At 39.3% G+C, this 12,412-nt stretch overlaps 1 protein-coding gene across 8 annotated transcripts in view; it reads left to right on the top strand.

Moving 5' to 3' along the window:
- Positions 1–12,412, top strand: part of MYO9A (myosin IXA) — a 137,459-nt gene that overhangs the window by 69,274 nt on the left and 55,773 nt on the right. For all 8 annotated transcript variants that reach the window (XM_080980217.1, XM_080980211.1, XM_080980210.1 and 5 more), the window contains 5 exons: positions 2,139–2,255; positions 2,587–2,721; positions 4,577–4,698; positions 7,925–8,066; positions 9,197–9,392. In XM_080980217.1, coding sequence (XP_080836343.1) covers positions 2,139–2,255; positions 2,587–2,721; positions 4,577–4,698; positions 7,925–8,066; positions 9,197–9,392 — 712 coding nt within the window. The remainder of the gene's footprint in view (positions 1–2,138; positions 2,256–2,586; positions 2,722–4,576; positions 4,699–7,924; positions 8,067–9,196; positions 9,393–12,412) is intronic.

A 12,412-nucleotide genomic window follows, 5' to 3' on the forward strand; every position in this document is an offset into this window, starting at 1 on the left:
TTAGTAGCATATGTAAGATATGACATCAGTAAAGGACACGGAAGAAGAGAAATTGAGAGGAGGGAGCGAATATGGCAAGCATCTATTTCTTGTTTGAAAAAAAACAATTATGGTGTATGTTAAGGGCTCATCTCTAGTTAAATCACACAGTTGGGATTAAAGCTGATTCGGTTCCTATTACTTTTCTTTAAAAATACTTTTTATGGAATGCATGGAAGGTCTTTTTTAAAACTTTCTCTGCTTTAGCTTATAGAAATGCAAAGAAAGCATCTTGCTCTAATAACTGGCCGAGCAGAAGTATGGCGGAACTATTCTCCAAACTTTTTTAAAATACCCATTTCTAGCTTGTTCTCTGTTAATTTAATCATGTGACTTTAGATGTGACGTCTGATAGAGAACAGGTTATTCTGCATCCAGGGGTTCCGAATGTGAGACAAACATCCCTGGAGAAATTCAGGCAATTGTTAAGAACGTTTCTAAATTACCCCTGACACATATGACCCTCCCTTGTTTTTATGTGTCTTATCTTGGGGACTGGTGCCAAATGGAGGAGGCAAGGCAGAGGCAAAGGAGAAGGGAGGTGGATCTGTCACAAAGGATGGCAGTAAAGTCATATTGTTGCAAGGCTGACTGAAATTTTATAGTGGTCATGTTTCACTGTAGATAGATCCTGCTGTGGTTTGCTGCTGTTCCCAGAGGCCAGTTTACCAACCACAATGTAGTTTATTCATTTGGCCACATCCTGATGGTGCCACAGAATCACATAATTGGGATTTTCGCATGGTGCACATGTACTTGGGGAGAGGGCTTTTGCCCATGAGACCATAAACTGAGCAACCTATCATATGCTTTAGCTTGTTTGTTGCTGTTGGAGAACTTGGAACTTTTTTGAGTGTCTGGTACTTGTCAGAACTTGGACACTTTCAGCAATTGCACAGTCTCTGTTGAACTGGAAGAGACTTATTTCCATTCAAAGAAGCGGTGGGTGGGGAAGAAGTAAGGAAGAAAGTGGCAAATGGTGTGTCTTTTATTTTCCTTCCTTTTAATCAAGGTTAAGCTTTGCTGATATAATCTGCCTTCCTTATGCAAAGTTTATTTTACTGGGGGAGGAAAGCTCTGTTTTTAAAATAGATCATTACTGGCAGTTGAAGTAGTGTTCTTTTGTGGGTTTTGACATAAATACTATCAATAGGAGGACTTGGTGTTTTTTGTTTAATTAGCACTCTAGTTTACAGCTATTCCATGCAATTCCCATACTTGTCAATGGATAAATAAAGTGATCCACATGGACTAAGAATGAAATGTAAAGTGATGCCCCTCCCCGAGAATCACAAAATATGTGAACAAAGAGAATTTCAGCAGGCCACAGTAATCCATTAGATCTCCTAATATGAAACCTTGGCTCATTTTCCTTTCATAAAATGTTTTGCTTTTGGGAGCAGAAGGTTTGTGGAAGCAGTCTTGCACTGTATGGCAGTATTTTGTCCTTTTTCCTTTAAAATTGTGCAGAAGGTTTTGAATCAAACTACATGGCAGAACAATAAACACACTAAAGGATTTATTGCCTCCCAATATATTTTAGTAAACTCAGCGGGTGTCAAAGTAATCTTTGCTTCAACCCTAGAGAATGTAATTATTGTACTAGAAGTAAAGATGTTAATCCATCCTGTTAGAGTGTTCATGGGATAAAACTGGGGTATGTGTACAGACATTACTGCTTCCCCAGGATTATTCTCACCAAGAAAAATCAGGAATGGTATTTGGGCTAATGGGTGGAAAATAACTAGAGAATGTAGTTTTGCTACTAGTGAAGAGAGGTTTGGGGTGTATGTGAGACAAAGGTCGTCACCCGGTCTCATCCTGGATAGAAATCCTGCTTGCAAGTAAGTAATGGTATAGAGCCAGTATAGTGCAGTGGTTAGTGTCAATCAAGACAGGGGAGACCTGGATTCAAATCACTTCACTGGATGACATTGGGATAGCGAGTCTAACCTACCTTATAGGGTGATTGTGAGGGTTGAATTGGAGAAATGGAGAATGTATGCCTAACCCTTGAACTCCTTAAAGAAAGGTGTAAATGTTCTCTGAAAATAATGTGAGTGACTAGAAATAATGTACTCATTCTCTTTTATTTTTAGGCTGTTACAGTGCGGAATTCCATGGCTAAATCGTTGTACAGTGCTTTGTTTGATTGGATAGTTTTTAGAATTAACCATGCACTTTTGAATACCAAGGACTTTGAGGAGAGCACCAAGGTAACACCCAAGCTCGGTTTAAATGTCAGCTTAGATTCTATCCATCCTTCATATTGCAATTCTATAGGTTTTATTTGTGTTGTCATGCTCAGACGTTGCATGTAGCCATTTTGGTAGAAGAAGGCTGGATTTTAGCAGTAGTTTGAGCTTGAGGACGAATCTTTGGACTTTTGTAACCAAATAGAAGCATTGCCTTAAGACTTGTATACAAAGTGTATTTTTATTTAAGATCTGAACCAAGTTCAAAATGATTGCAAGTGTGTGTTCTTGTGCAACCTATCAAGTTCATGTATTAAGGGTAATATTTATAAAACTTCACTTTATGTTGCAGACTTTGTCCATTGGAGTACTTGATATTTTTGGGTTTGAAGATTATGAAAGTAACAGTTTTGAACAGTTTTGCATTAATTTTGCAAATGAACGTTTACAACACTATTTTAACCGACACATCTTTAAATTGGAGCAAGTAAGTCTTTAAAACTACATAGTTGCTTTTTTAAAAAACTAATAGCGAAGTTTCATTTATTTTATTTTATTAATAGTTTACTATTATTGACTATATAACTTTCACCTGAAAGTAATTTCACTATATTATATCCATTTGCAGGTGGTAGTTCTAGTGTTACTATTTTTCATAAAACCACCATATGTTGTAAAAAAGAAAGTATTTTGTTGGAAGTTCCTAATCAAACTGCAAGCTTGTGTTCTCACCTCTCAATTGATATGAAGATCATAGCAGCCCTCACAGCGCCTTAATTTTTCTCTCTTCAGTAGAATGTTGGCCTGCCATCTCAGCTTAGGCTTCATCTTATGCAGTGTCTGGCTAACTGTGCAGGTGAACACAGAACTTGAAATTCTAGTCTGTGGACAGTTGGAAACATTTGCTTTACAAAGGCAAGGCTTTCTGCAAACATTCATGGGTATTTTGCTATTGAAACTTTGTACATGTTCAGAGGCCACCTGTCCAAGTTGCCAAAAATTGTGGAAATCTAAGGTGGCAACTCAGAACAGGTCATAAGTGTCCAGGGGTCAGGGTTACTGCAGACTACAGTGTATTTGATGCTGGAAGGAGTATAATCAGAGATGAAACTCTGAAAAGCTTCTAGAAGAAATCAGACTCTATTGTTCTCTAAAAGATAGGTTCTGTAATTAAAACAATTTCTATGTTTTCATTTAATTACTAGTTAAAAACAATATTTAGCCACTATTTGCCTGGTCAATAGAGCATTTTTTTGGCCATCAGAACTCAGGCATTCAGTGTATGAAGACAGGACTCACAAACCATCCCCTCCTTGGGGTGCACAATTGCAGGAAGAAAAACCTTCTGATCTTCCTCTAAGGCTCCTTCCTTTCTATATATTTTCTATATAAAACTGGTCCTAAAGGATCTACATTGGCTCCCAGTTTGTTTCCAAGCACAATTCAAAGTGTTGGTGTTGACCTTGAAAGCTCTAAAATGCTTTGGTCCTGTATACCTGAAGCACTCAATGCTAGAAGTGAGGGTACAGGGAACCAGGCAGAGAGCCTTTTCGGTACTGGTGCCCACCCTGTGGAAAGCCCTTCCAGCAGATGCCAAGGAAAGGCAGCCCTATATTGATGTTTTATTGTGTTTTTAATGTTTTGCTGGGAGCTGCCCAGAGTGGCAGGGGCAACCCAGTTAGATGGGCAGCATGTTGTTGTTGCTGCTGCTGTTGCTACTACTCAAACCTTGTAGTTAAGATTTATCTGAGCAACTCAGCCAGGCTCTAGATGTGAAACAAGCTGCAGGGCCTTCTGTTGGCACCAGGAGGGGGGAAAAGAGGAGCTGAAGGCAGTTCTTTTTTCTCAACTTGTTCCTTTAACTGGCCTGAGATGTAAGTCACCTTCTAACCCTTTGTAGGATTGAAAGGAATTGAGGCACCATCCTAACTGTGCTTAAAAAAAAGTAGGGAGATTTTTCAGTGGAAGAGACCTCCTGCCCTGTTCCCTTATATTCCCTCCCATATCTACACAGGGTGCAGAAATGTGGCAAATCAATATGCTGATAATCGGCACGTTTGGTAGATGCAGGACAGGATGTTGCTGCAGCTTCATTATAGGCTACCCTGCACTTGATGTAGGAAACCCTTGTATTCCATGACACATTAAAATTGTCTGTTTACATGGTTGCTGGTATTTGGGGGAAAAACATCAAAGGAGCAGCCCTCATGCACAGGCTTCCTGAGTTTGTTAGCATATGGCTTGACTTTTCACTGTGTTTAGCAAAGCAGATTGCTTTAAAATACTGCTAAAATATTATGTGGGGTTTTTGCCTTAATGAATGTAACTTGCTCCCATCCCAGGAGGAGTACAGACTGGAAGGCATCAGCTGGCATAACATAGAATACACAGACAATTCTGGCTGCATAAACCTTATCAGTAAAAAGCCAACAGGGTTGCTCCATCTGCTGGATGAGGAAAGCAAGTGAGTATGTTGTTGCCCCACTCTTGTGATTGTCAGGTTTCGGATCACTAAAGTCCTGTGTTGTTGTTGTTGTTGTTTGCAAGTGAGTAGCAGCCTAAAAGTGAAAACCAAAATAAGAAAGATCCCTTATGATTATCCATCCATTAATATGTTAAAGATCTCCTTACCCTTAGGGAGGAGGAGGCAAATGATCAAGCTGTCCCCAGGACGAGAATGCTCACTCAAGTTAATATGGTCATCTGTATGGGATGTGCTGGATCTGCAACAAAATATTACATTGGGTTGTTGTTCAGGATGCCAACCCATGCCCTTATCCAGTGCTTTTTATCTAAAAAAATGTTTAGGGGTACTCTCATTTTGACTCAAGAAAATCACCATTTAATAGTTCAAATCAGGAAAAATAAATAGGGACAAAAGTACAAAGCGCCACAAAATGTTTAGGGGTATGTATACCCCTTCCCCCCCGAAAAATAGCACTGCCCTTATTCATTTTGCACACACTATTCAGTGTCATTCCCCATCTGCCCCACTCGGTCAACATTCCATGACCACTGAGCATGTTAAGTCCTCTATGAAATGTTTTCAGGGGTTTCTTCAAGCCAGCTGATGGCAAGGGTGGTGTCATTTTGTCTGAGGAAAGATTCCCATTCAGAAAATGAGTTTACAGTTGTTATAAGAAAAATACTGCTCCTTTCCCCTTATGAGGTATCTAAGAGCTCGTAATGTCCTTAAGTAGGTTCTCTATCAGTAGGCAAAAATAACAGAGGCCAACCAGAGGATATTGAGAAGCAAGGCAGCTAGTAAGCCTGATCTTTATTAACTGTTGCAACAGGGTGCTCACAACCACATGCAGGAGGCAGGAGGGACCCAGAACAATGGAGTGCAAGCTCTTATATAGACATTTGAAATTGCCTCCCCTGTAGCTCAAGACCACCCTGCAAAACATCACACATACATAACTGAAGGGTTAGGGTTAGGGTTGTCTGCCAGGATACCTGATAATGGTCACTGATTGCTTTTACCTGGGCATCCTGGCCATTCCTTTGTGATGGTAGATACTTTAGTTCCTGAATCTCTTACATATATTGATAGTTTGCTCAGTTTAACAGATACTTGCCAGACTGTATTTGCAAAGGTATGTGTAAGCCCCTACAGTCCGAAGACAACTGAAAAGCTTTTCCCATTTCATTCCTCCTTGCAGAGAAATATTTGAGGTCAATTTGGGACAGTCAAAATGGATTCAGGATTGCTCTCCTGTACAGTTTCAGACACTATACTTATGCATGTGTGTTTGCCTTGTACATTTATGAACACATTATTTATATATATATGACACCTTAGAATTCCTATAACAAGTTGCAATATTTATATAGCTTAGATGATATAATCTATTCCATTGTGATAGGATAGCAGGAGAATCAGTCTTGGAAATGTGTTCTGGAGATATGCATTACTCAGCACACTCTCTCTTTATGTCATTAGCCTTCCAGTATTTCCCCGATTTCCCATTCCTATCAACTCATACTTGAGTCATCAACTATGGCATACAGTAGTTTCCTTTCTTGCATCTAAAAGAGTTCAACTTTTCTTTGAGACTTGATGGACATGAAAATAGCCTTTTCCTGAAAGGGTTTTTGTTTGTTGTTCATTTCACAATTAAAACTTTGTGGTCATCAAAGCAGGATAATACGTCTGTGTTCCACTTGCAGTTTTGCTACAATCATAATAGGGACTAGTCAGCATAGGCAGGGAGGTATACTGAGGACCAGTGTGCACAGACTATGGGGTCCCAAGAGAAAATTCTGTGTTGAAAGTCAATTAAATAAGTTGCAATTGAAAGTGATTATTAGCATAGGAGCCAACTCCTAGGGACCAAGGTCTCTTCATTCCGCCCCTCAATAAAATAGTTGAGGGAGCCAGGCCTCTCTAAAGTTGATGGACATTGCCATTCAAATAGTGTGCATGTGCCACATCCTGTGATCAGTTATGTGGGGCAGGGCTTACCCCCTCCCATGTTTTATTCAAGATGGCACTTGACAGTTTTGGAGCATGAAGGGATTGTTTTCCCCTTGCTGAAGTGATGCTAAAAAACAAAACAAAAAATGTTCTTTCTAGGACATGCTGTTCTCACAGGAGAGGCTGGCTAGCCCCAGTCCCAAGTGCAATCCCAAATTGACTGCATGCTCTGCAAGTTCTCAGTTTTGCTAGAAAGTTGGACAGTGACCCAAACACCCACAGACCTATCACATTGTTTGAGCAGGAGTGTCTACAACAAACAGATCAGAAAAGTGGAGATAGCACCAGTGATTTACGATACGCTTCTCAGTGTTCATGATCTCAAGGGAGGGTGGGAGGCTGATCTTGTGATTCAGATCTTAGATTGTGTCTGGAGGAAAGCACCCCTTAGGACAATTGCAGCTTCCATAAGGAAGAACCGGCGTGGTGAGAGAGAGGCCGAAAGGCCCCACAGGCCAGGAATTTATCCCTGCCCTGGGCGTGGTGCCAAGCGCCACTATTGCTCAGTTGGCACTGCGTCCAGGGGAACGCCCTCTGATTCCTGCCACCATTTGCCAATTTGGCAGCAAGGGGACAATCTTGCCTTCAATAGGCTGGTTCACAGAGGATGGTCAGGGCCCGCCCTCAAAGCTGCCTGCCCGAGAAGGAGTGAGCAGACATCTTCATTTTATGCTATTGACTATGATACCAAGCCCCCTCTTTCTTTCTGCGTTACCCTTCATTTTTTCTGAATTTTGATATACATACACTGTGCGTGACCAAACATTATGTTGATTGTTCTGTTGTTTGTTTTTTCCTGTTATTGGTCTGTTTGTTTCTTTTTTGCTACTGTATACCATTTACTGAAAGGAGGAGAGAAAAACAATAAACACTTAAGCAATAATGCTCTCTTCACACACTACTCTTTTCCTGCATGAAAACAAAATTTTAAAATCCAATTTGTTTGAAGCGTGATGTGAGTGTAGTTTTTGCTGTGATGTGAATATGCTGATCAAGCCGCTACTCTTTTGTCTCCCCACTACGCAGCCCGTAGATGCTTAGCGCCAGTGTGCTAGAAAAGGAGAGTGAAAAACCAATCAATTTTAGCTCTATAGCCATGTTGCTGTTTTACTAATTATCTAATGATTTGGGAACTGAATATATCTGTATGTCTTATAGGAATACATGAATTAAAATCATCAACTAAAAACATTCTCTTCTCTTCATTCAGTTTCCCACAAGCCACAAATCAAACGCTGCTAGACAAGTTTAAGCGTCAACATGAAGGGAACCTCTACATTGAATTTCCAGCTGTAATGGAACCTGCTTTCATCATCAAACACTATGCTGGAAAAGTTAAATATGGTGTGAAGGTCTGTACATTGTTCCCTGCTAACATTTTCTCTAAAAATAGATGCAACTCTTGCTTTTAATATTTGAAAGCCATAATAATGCCTTTGGAGACTCTGGTTGAATTAAGTGATCCTTATCATAGAACCATAGAATTGTAGAGTTGAAAGGCACCTTGAGGGCCATCTAGTCCAACCCCCTGCAATGCAGGAATCGCAACTAAAACATACATGACAGATGGTTTATCACCTGTAAAATGGGGATTTCGACTTCAGTACTGTAAGTTTTTAATCTGCACTTTTACTTTTTCTCTTCCTGTATTTGTGCCAATATTGGAACTTGGTGGATTGAATCAAGAATATATGCACTTTAACATAATCACCTATTGCCTTTGTTTTTCCTTTTTATCCCAATTGAAGCTGAAGTCTAACCATAGTTACCTGCATATAAGTTCCATTGATTTGAATGGAACTTAATGCACCTGAATGTGAGCATGTGTATGCCCTAATTTTTAAATGAAAATATCAGTTATTCTAGCACAGCCCACCTGCAGTAGGAAAAGCTTATCATGTTCATGCGCACAAACAGAGCACATGAAGAACATGTGTACATTGTCTTGAGTTTGAGATTATTATACAATTCTTATAGGGAGGTGTAAGAGCATAAGTGAGATTCCATTGCATTCTTGTCATTCCATGATCCTATTCATATTTCCCAAGTTTGATTGCTTTCTTAGGCAATGTTGGCACTGGTGACAATGCATATTTCATCTAATTTGTAAATGCTTCAAAAAGTGCTAGAGAATAATGCTAAGCTTGAGGAACGTCTTAGAACCTTATTCGGCCAAGCAGCTTTAACACATGCATTTAACAGATGTACAGCATACTATTGAGCATATATTATTGTCTGATTGTAGAAATCAAATGTTTTGGGAACATAGGAAGTTGCCTTATACCAAGTCAGGCTTCTAGTTTATTTAGCTCAGTTGTCGTACACTGATAAGCAGTGGCTGTCTCCAGGGTTTCATGTAGGAATCTTTCCCAGGCTTACCTGAAGATGTCAGAGATTGAACCCAAAACCTTTTGCCCTGAAAACTTGTACTCTACCACTTCAGGACTTGCTGAACACTGTGTTTCATTTCTTTCCTCTTTAGGATTTCCGGGAGAAAAATACAGATCATATGCGACCAGACATTGTCGCTCTCCTAAGAAGCAGCAAGAGTGCCTTTATTTGTGGAATGATAGGAATTGATCCTGTTGCTGTGTTTCGTTGGGCGGTCCTCAGAGCTTTCTTCAGAGGTGTAGTTGCATTTAGGGAGGCAGGAAGGCGGCACATTGAGAAGAAAACTGGTAGGTGTTGTATACTGTAACTATCTTAATATAAAATGGGTTCGTCCAGAACCTCTCAAAGGTGTCTGCTGTGTCTTTAAGGGCTAGTCTCCAATTTCAGATCTTGCATTATAAGAAATCAAGGTTTTATATGCGTTACATCTGTTATTCCCCCCCTCCCCCAAAGCTTGTGGCACATAAAAGATGAACCTCATGATCCCATGAATACAAAAATAAGATGGATCTTAATAGTTTAGGACAAACTATTGTGTGAGCTTTTGATAGTCTTAAAGCTGATTAAACATACCTGATAGGAGTTGTTGTTGTTGTTGTTGGCAAAGTCTGAATGCATAGAACATTTAGAGATGATTTCTAAAGAATAGGTAGATGGATTTTATTTCCAGTCTTAGCACCACAGCACCACAATACTACTCTAGAAAACAAAGACCTCTTCCTGCCCTTTAAGAGTAAAAGACAGCATTTCCCCACCATTCTAGCACTGGTGTGGGAATCACTGAAATTGCTGTCATTTCACTTTGCCCAGAATGATCTGGGCAAAGTAAAATGCAGTTTATTCCAGCCACTACCACTCCAGCACCAGAATGGGGAGGGCTGGAAATGCTGTGTGCAACAGAGGTGCTGTGTGATGGCATGTCTGGTAAGTGCATTTCTGTCTGTGTGTGCATACATTGGCCATGCCCACCACTAGCATGGGACTCTTGGTTTGAAAAAAGTCACCCCTCTATTAACATTTATAAAACAGAGGTCATTTTAAAAGTCCTTTTGCATTTAATCATAACAAAATTAATTTCTCCCAGGCTGTTCGTTTGGGGCCTGCTGGTTACTGTGAACTGGGCTATAGTCATCTTCTTGTCCTGGTTCTCCTTAAAACCTTTCTATAACCTAACCTCAATCCCTTTCCCCCCAAAAAACTACATTCTAATGGACTCTGAATCTGTAGCCTTGTATATTTGAGGATATTTTGCTTAAGGTGCGCACAGTATTTTGTGAGGCTTGTCCTTGTTTCTCTCATGTCTGCGTTTTGGGGGCCTTTTTCTTTTCGAAACTGAAAACAATTAGTTCAAAACAAATGTGTAAAAGATCGTCTTTGAGGAGATTCACATTGAACATACTCAAATGCTGTTACATATTACAATTTGCGTGTAAGCATTTGTACTAAAGAGCATTCAAAAAATATTTGGCACTTAATTGCAAGTTACTCAGGATATTAGTTTTGCAAGTATGCTTACAAATGTTATAGTAAAATCTGGCTGCTGCTAATTTAGAAATAGAATAATGGAATTGTGCCTGATGTTCTAGTCTATTTCACAGTAATTTTCATATGCTCAGCCCTTCCAAGTGTATCATGGCTACCAGTCAGTTTGTTCAAGAAACCAAAATGCAGATTTTGTGGCACAGGTACTAACTTGTCTATCAACTACATAGCTAGAAGAGCAAGAATTTGGGCTATTGCACAAGGTATTGTTTTCATGTAGGATGGTGGATGTTTTCACTACAGATTTATATGACACAAATGTGTGTTTTGCTGTGAGTGCATATGCTGAGAAGCTATATTGGCAAAAATATACTCATATGTGATGGTATACAGCCTTTCCACGTTTGCTCTTCTTTCATTTTTTGGCAGGGAGGGGGGATGTCATGTGAGAAACAAAACCTAACCTGCTTTCACAAATATCCAGAGCGTTAACTGTGTCAGTCTCTTGCAGCTTTTATTATTTATAAGAATTAAACACACACAATGCAGATTGCTGTGATCTTATTCCTAAAAATGGGAAACTCAAAGGGAGAGGGGAATAAGAGCTTTCCTTTTGGACAAATGAAAATACATTTTTACAGATGCTAAAAGGTTTTCCCTCTGGCCAAACTACATGTTACAAATGTATAATGATAGGAGTAGCTGCTGCTTGCATGGGTGGGTGGGAAGGATTATTGGGTCAGATTAGTCATATTGATTTGTACTGGGGGTGGGGGAGGAGTAGCTTCCACTAAGAATAGCAGCTTTCAGAGGGGGCATTTTTCAGTGAAATAGTGGTAAATTTTCTAGCCAATTCAAATCTAGTTGGAGGCAATGATGGTGTGAAAAATTAAACTTTGGACCCTTGTAGTTCATCTGTTTTTAATTGTTACAAATGTACCATGGAGAATATCTAAAAGCATTAAGTGGAATAGTCAGGGCTTTTTAGTTTCTTGCACCTGGTATAGCTTGAACTCCTGATGTGAGCATTCCACATCAACTCTTAGATATACTTCCTTAATCATATACTGCTGTTCTTTACAAGGGTAGCTTTTATCTACAGGTGTGTGGAACATCTCATGGACAGTCAGAAAGCAATAGGAAATATTGTCTGAGAAAGCTTCTACAGTTACATTTATGGTACATATGGAAAGTATCTCATGCCTATGTCTCGTTCGTTTTAAATCACTTTATTTTGTTCTTTCCGTGCCAGTGATGTTGAATATCGGTGCTGTGCATTAACTTGAAGTTAATATTTATTTGCAGTGTTTTCTTCTGTAGCTTTTTGTACTTCTGTTTATGTAGTTTAGCTTTTCAAATACATCTGTTAAGTTTCTAGAGTTGAATGAATGCAAGTGTCTACAGTTTGTGCTTTTCTTCTCCTGACTCAGCAAGTGATACTGTAGCCCTTCTTCATTTATAGTAGCAAACTTTCATCCTGATAACTGAAAGTAAAAAACAAACATCACATTTTCAAAGTTCGTATTTCAAATTTTAGTGAAGAAAGATTTGTATTCCACACTAAAAATTGATTAATATATCTCACATAAAAATGATCCATATTCAAGTGGGCCTGTGAAATCATTATGAATGCAAACCCTGGCTTTTTAAATTGTAATATTTAGATGATGTAGAAAATTTCAGGCAAAGAATCTATTTCCACCATTGTAATTTCCCTGTAATAGTGGTCCTGTATCATATTTTGCTGTAGTTCTTGGTTCATCCTCTGTCTTAATCATTTGTGTTAGGAATATGCTGCAAGGTTAAATAGCCACCCTTCTCTGTT

This window comes from Podarcis pityusensis (assembly GCF_964106645.2).
Source record: "Podarcis pityusensis genome assembly, chromosome: 14".
NCBI lineage: Eukaryota > Metazoa > Chordata > Lepidosauria > Squamata > Lacertidae > Podarcis > Podarcis pityusensis.